This window comes from Lepidochelys olivacea (assembly GCF_965140295.1).
Source record: "Lepidochelys olivacea isolate rLepOli2 genome assembly, chromosome: 1".
NCBI classification, from domain to species: Eukaryota; Metazoa; Chordata; order Testudines; family Cheloniidae; genus Lepidochelys; species Lepidochelys olivacea.
In genome coordinates, this window is record NC_140411.1 from 44,695,865 (window position 1) to 44,701,656 (window position 5,792).

Consider the following 5,792-nt stretch of genomic DNA (forward strand, 5'->3'; position numbering starts at 1 on the left):
AGGCAAAGAAAATAATTGCCAACAAGTTTTGAGATAGATTTACTGTATGTCTCCTCAGTCTGTGAATAGGAATGTACATGCCTGGTAGTGTTTGCATGAGTGTATGTATGTACGAGTATGCATGTTCATTTGTGTGCCTGTACAGTATATGTATGGCTATCCAGGCATACATACAATTTGTGTGTGAGAGTGGACATGGCTACAGCCATATACATATATATTATGAAGAAATTACATAAAAATAAACTTCTTTGAAGTATATTGAGGTTGTGACACAAACCAATAAAGCCAGGAAATTGAATGGAAAGGATACCTTTTCCTCCTGGACACCCACCACTGGGGTTACGCAAATCAGTATTAGGTAAAGTGACCATTTCAAAACTACATACTCAATTATTAGCTACCTGGGCATCACCCAATGATACTAATGGGAGCTGCACTCAAGTAAATGGAGGAACAACTCGGCTCTTAATACTGTATTTCCTAGCTTTTCACAGTTCAAGTTACAACCTTAATATTCTTTAAATTTATATTTTGTATATCTCATTTTCTTTTTTTTTAAAAGGAGAAGATAAAGCAAACTGTCATGTAAGATTCACTTACATAAATTTAGGATTCTCTTCATAATATTTTTATAATTTTTTTTAAAATGTGTATTTCCAGATTCACTGAAACAACACCTCCATATCACTTGTAGTCTGTTGACTAAATACAGATTTTAAAATATTTTGTAAATGCATAGTATTTACCCAATAGACTTTAATGACCTTTGGAGCTGTTTCAGAATATCATGAAAATATGTCTTTAGGCACATCATAAAATCCCTATGAAATTTCTTTGAAATGTTGTCAATGCCCATGTACAGGAGCCACTTTTCAAAACACACATCTCTGCCATTAACAGTTTTTTCATAGCACACAGGGTGTCTAGCTATTTCCTGGATCACTAACCTTACCATGTCTCTTTTCTTTCCTAAAGTAAAATCACTTGGAAGCTATTAAGACAAACTGAAAATCCAAAAATTTCTTTAAACAGCCAAAACTCATTTTATATATTTTAAAAAATAATAATTTAAAAATGTGTCTCTAGCCTAGGTTTCTTCTCAGCCAGGTTTGAGCGCAGCGTATATTTGTATAAACCCCTGAAAATAGAGGTTTGCAATGGCAATGCTGTCAAAACCTTGACTCTGGCACGATGAATGTGTCACTCTACTAAAATCAGCATAATAAACTTGTTATTCTGGGGAAGCAAGAGTCCATATAAAACAGAGTTTTGCTCTTGTTCAAGGGACTTAAAAGGAGTTCCATAATTTCAGAATTGTAAAATTATCTAGCTATAAAAACTAACTTTTGCTTAAACTCTAGATAATACAGACAGACATTTTTATATAAAAAATTGTAGTATTGAGTAAAACTGCTAAAATATGCATCTATCTACATATGAAGAGTAATTTATTGTATAAATGTGAAAGTTGTGGATAGATTGGCTTTTAGTAAAATGCTTCCCTGACCTTGATTTTTATGCATCAGACAAATATTGAAGTAACCCTTTGAACTTTGCCAGATGTCTCTGCTGTCCGTTTACAGTGTAACAGATTCAGAACAAAACAGACAAACAAACAAAAATATCTGTTCTAGTTATAGAAATCCACCTAACCCATTAATTAGCTCCTGGACACAAATAAGTTGAGTCTGCTGCTGACCAGCACTGCTGTATGTACATCAGGTAAATAATTACCTGTTGGGTTGTTTGTTTTTTCTTGGCATTTTTCCACATAATTGTAGAACAGACATCATTTTTCAATTTAAGCAAAAACAAAAAACAAAAAACCAGTAAAAGCTAACTGTACTGGAGAATTCCTGTTGTTCATCTCTTTCTGTATTTCTATCCCCTTGAAGAACTCATGGCACTAATTTGCATTAGGGGAGATGCTCATTTTATGTTCATAATCAAAGTCCAGCTTCCACAAAGGCATGTAAAAGTGACCTCCTAAGTGTTTAGTGCTTCAGAAAAAAGGTACAAATTTTAAAAAGTGCTTGAAAAGAATCTGACTATTTTTGTATTTATATATACTGTATATCAAGAAGAGATTCAGAAGTGCTAGCCCCCAGAATATACTTATGGGGCCCTTTTAGGTGCCTTTCTTTAGGTGCTGCAAACATTTTTATTCGTGTTTTCCTATAAAGACTTTCCCACCTCTAATTCACTGTCCATCTTTGTCTCCAGATCTTGTTCAACTACTTTTTGGCATTGTCCTGGAATGTGGTGGCTTTAATCATCATTCCAGCTAAACCCCTATTACTGACCCGGCGTACAAGTACTTTAGAAACAGGGATTTTTGTTCTGGGAATCTCACTTTTGGTTGGGTGATGATGTGCAATGTGATGGCTGTTACTGGCATCTGTTCCGTGGCTGGTGGGAAGCGATGTAAGATGTTTAATGCTGATAGGTATCTTGGAGTCCTTGACTGAACCTGCAGGTGTTTTAAGTGAGCATGTGGTTGTTACTGGAGACACAGGTTTGGAGCGTGATACACAAGTGACTTCTTCATCAGAAGGCACCCCTGTGATGTTTTCATCTGTATCAGCATAAAGATCATAGAGGGCATCACCACTGTAGCTATCCCTGGGGATGCTCTCTTTCTGGACACTATTGCTGCTATCTTCCTCAGGACCAGGAGTAGTGGAATCCCAGTAGCCCTCATCACTGTTTGGGATGCCCTCTGGCTGCTCATATTCCCTGTTCTTCTGATCCTCTTTGTGGTTGAGATGAATCGGAATCTGGTTGAGACCAATGCATTTCATCATTGAACCATCCTGTGCCCCCTCAACATATTTGTTCTCTTTTTTGATCTCAGGTGGTTTTGTCCCTCCTCCTTCTCCTTCCTGGGTCTCTTGGACTTGCTCCTCTGTTTGTGATAACATATCCCAGAACTCCTGAAGGTAGGTGTCATCCACTTGGTCTGGGCTTGCCATTTCCTCTCCTCCTCCCTGGTAGGCCACCATGTTTGGGTTCTTTTTAGAAGTGCCTGGCTTGCTGGCCCCTGGGGTGTTCTTCTCACAGCCGCCACTGCTGCTGCCCACTTCATCCTCCTGGTCTGCAATAATATCTCCACAGCCTGTAAGAGAGTCAAAGCTTTTCAGTGAAGTCACGTCAGCAAACATCAAACAAATACGATCTATCGATTGCTCTGAGGGTGGATCAATAGAGGAAGGGTCAGGGGCTGCTGCCATCTCTTGACCACTAAGACATTCAGGTTCAACAAGGGGAATAGTCTTTATTGGAATGTCACCTGTTATGGCCGTATCCTTTGCAGTCCCAACCTCTTCCACACCCGGATCTGGCAGTTCAGGGCGGTTCTCCTCATGTTGGTTTCCAGTGGCAGCAGGAATCTCTCCTTGTGTGCTTTTGTTGTTCTGCATTTCCCCAGCATCTCTAACTTCAGGCTCCTCTGTCGTGGCGTGCACATCTCCGCTGCGTTTTTCACAAGACAATTCAATGTTAATTTCTTCCGTGGTATATTGAGGCTCAGACAAAGGTTTTGGTGCCTCTTCTTTGATGCATTCCAAACTGGCAGTCAGAGAACCTGACATAATAAGGTTGGATTGAATTTCTGATGTTTCCCCCCTTTCCTCCTTGCCATTTTTATCCTTTTTATGCCACCGCATACTGCTGAAGATCCCTTTCAATCCTTTCTTTTGTCTGCTGCCCGCCCTCTGATCTGCATTCTCTCCCTTGCCATTTTCTGATTTCCCATTCTTCTTCAATAGAGAGAAAAAACTGTGTGACTTAGCCACAGAGCTGTTTGATGAAACATTGAGGCCGGCTACAGCCCTGGTGTTTATATCCCTGTTCAGTTGATCAACACCACCGCCACCTCCGCCGCTCAATTCCTCCGTCTTGCTGCTTTCCAGCACAACATCAGCTAATCCATCGTGAGTCTTGCTCCTCACCATCCCAGCTTTACTCGAGCCTTTCCCATCCCCGCCTTTGCTTTTCACCCCAAATATGCTGGGCATGGTGCCCCCCGATTTCTTCCTCTTAAATAATTTGAAAGCAGTTTTATTAATCTTCCCGGACGGTGGCTCGACTGCCGGAGTTTCGGCACAATCGCAATGCAAGTCCATGTCTGCTGCCTGCCGTGTCCCTGATCCTGCCGCCTTCCCCTCCTGCAGACCCCCACAGATGCCTGATACTGATTTCCCTCACTGACAGCCTCTCCGCCACTGCTGCCTCCTGCTCATCTCCATGGCAACCCAGAGAGGGATAAGCAGCTTTCCTCAGTCATGGGCCTGCGCCAGGCCACTGTCATCCATTCTAAATCAACCTGAGCTGCAACAGCAACACCAATAGAGTTTGCTCCTCACCCCTCCCTAAAAGGGCTTATATAACTTAACCCATTTCGTGCCGCCACTGTTCACTATCATGTGTGCAGTGCATGGTTTCTTTTGGATGAAAACAGTGTGTGCTAGTTACACATTCCGCAATGGCATTTTGGATGCTGAAATTCAGGCTTAGCTCTCGCAGTGCAGCACTGCACTGCCCCAGGACTGATAATAATCATCAATACGAATAATGCACATAGCACATTTCATCCCACTATACACACCACACCCAGCATCATTTTATACCACCGCACATACCGCACAGTAGAAACGCTCCTCAGTTTTCTGACTTTCTTTGTCAAAATCTCTCTCTTTCCCACTTTGTAATGCTATTTCCTCTCTTCCACACAATATTGTGTTCTCACAGACACACAATTGCCACAGTGAAGGCTCAGATACCATGATTATGACAAGCATGGTATTAAATGCCTAGACAGACAGACCCATCCATCCACTGTTGACTGTTTATTTTTGCTGTCAATTATTGCTATGTTTTGTACTGTCTCTGTCATCTTTGCTGAGCCCCTTGGAGCAAAGATGTTATGTAGGCAAATAAAATACAACACCCATGCAGCAAAAGAACATACAGCACCACATTTAAGGTGGCATGGGGGCAACCAACTGATGTAACCCTCTGTACAGCAAGGCAGGGCTTGTGGAAAATTTGGACCAGGTCTTAATAATTCAGCCTGAATTTAGCACATGATGGCTTTGTTTAACAGTATGAATGTAAAAAAGGAATGCAACATGCTCACCCCTAGAGACCACCACAATGAAATTAGAATGGTAGTTCAAACCTATTCTCCGATGGCCAGATCCTGGTGTAAACCCTCACATCTCTGTTGATTTAAATTGAGCTACAACAATTTACACCATCTGGCCCCTGGTATTTAGGGGACTTTATTCTGGACTTCTTAAATGAGCAAACCTAAACAAACCTAAACTTTTTTAAATTGCCTTAAATCTATATTTCATACAGAATTATTAAAGAAGAAGAACACAATCATACTTAAGTCTAAATTCTGGTCCCAGTGAAGTCAATAAGAATTTTATCACTGACTTCACTAGGACCAAGATTTGACTCTGTTACAGCATCTTTCATTCATTGCATTCAGCTATAAAGTTATTTCTTCTGGATATTTGCCCAATGAATTTAACTCTTTTTTTCTGTTCATGAATTATCCATGAACGGGTTCCAATTTGCATTCATTATTCCTAACAGTTCAACAAACAGGTTACATGAACATATTTTAACATATACATTTTCTCTCCTCCTTTAGTAACAGACAAAGGTTCAAACAAAATAAACAAAGTCCATGACTGTGACTGGAAGGAAGAGAGAGTGAAATACATCTTACTGTGTATACTTTATAAACATTCCTGGTACAAGCTATGAAGTCAGAGGGC

At 40.5% G+C, this 5,792-nt stretch overlaps 1 protein-coding gene across 1 annotated transcript; it reads right to left on the minus strand.

Moving 5' to 3' along the window:
- Nucleotides 1–1,411: 1,411 nt before the first annotated feature.
- AMER2 (APC membrane recruitment protein 2) lies at nt 1,412–4,250 on the minus strand (the record flags this gene model as incomplete). Its single annotated transcript, XM_084618029.1, is given in 4 exon segments — nt 1,412–3,118; nt 3,293–4,165; nt 4,168–4,228; nt 4,230–4,250. Coding segments are annotated over 4 exon segments (1,836 nt in total). The 3' UTR covers nt 1,412–2,237.
- Between the last annotated feature and the right edge of the window lie 1,542 nt (nt 4,251–5,792).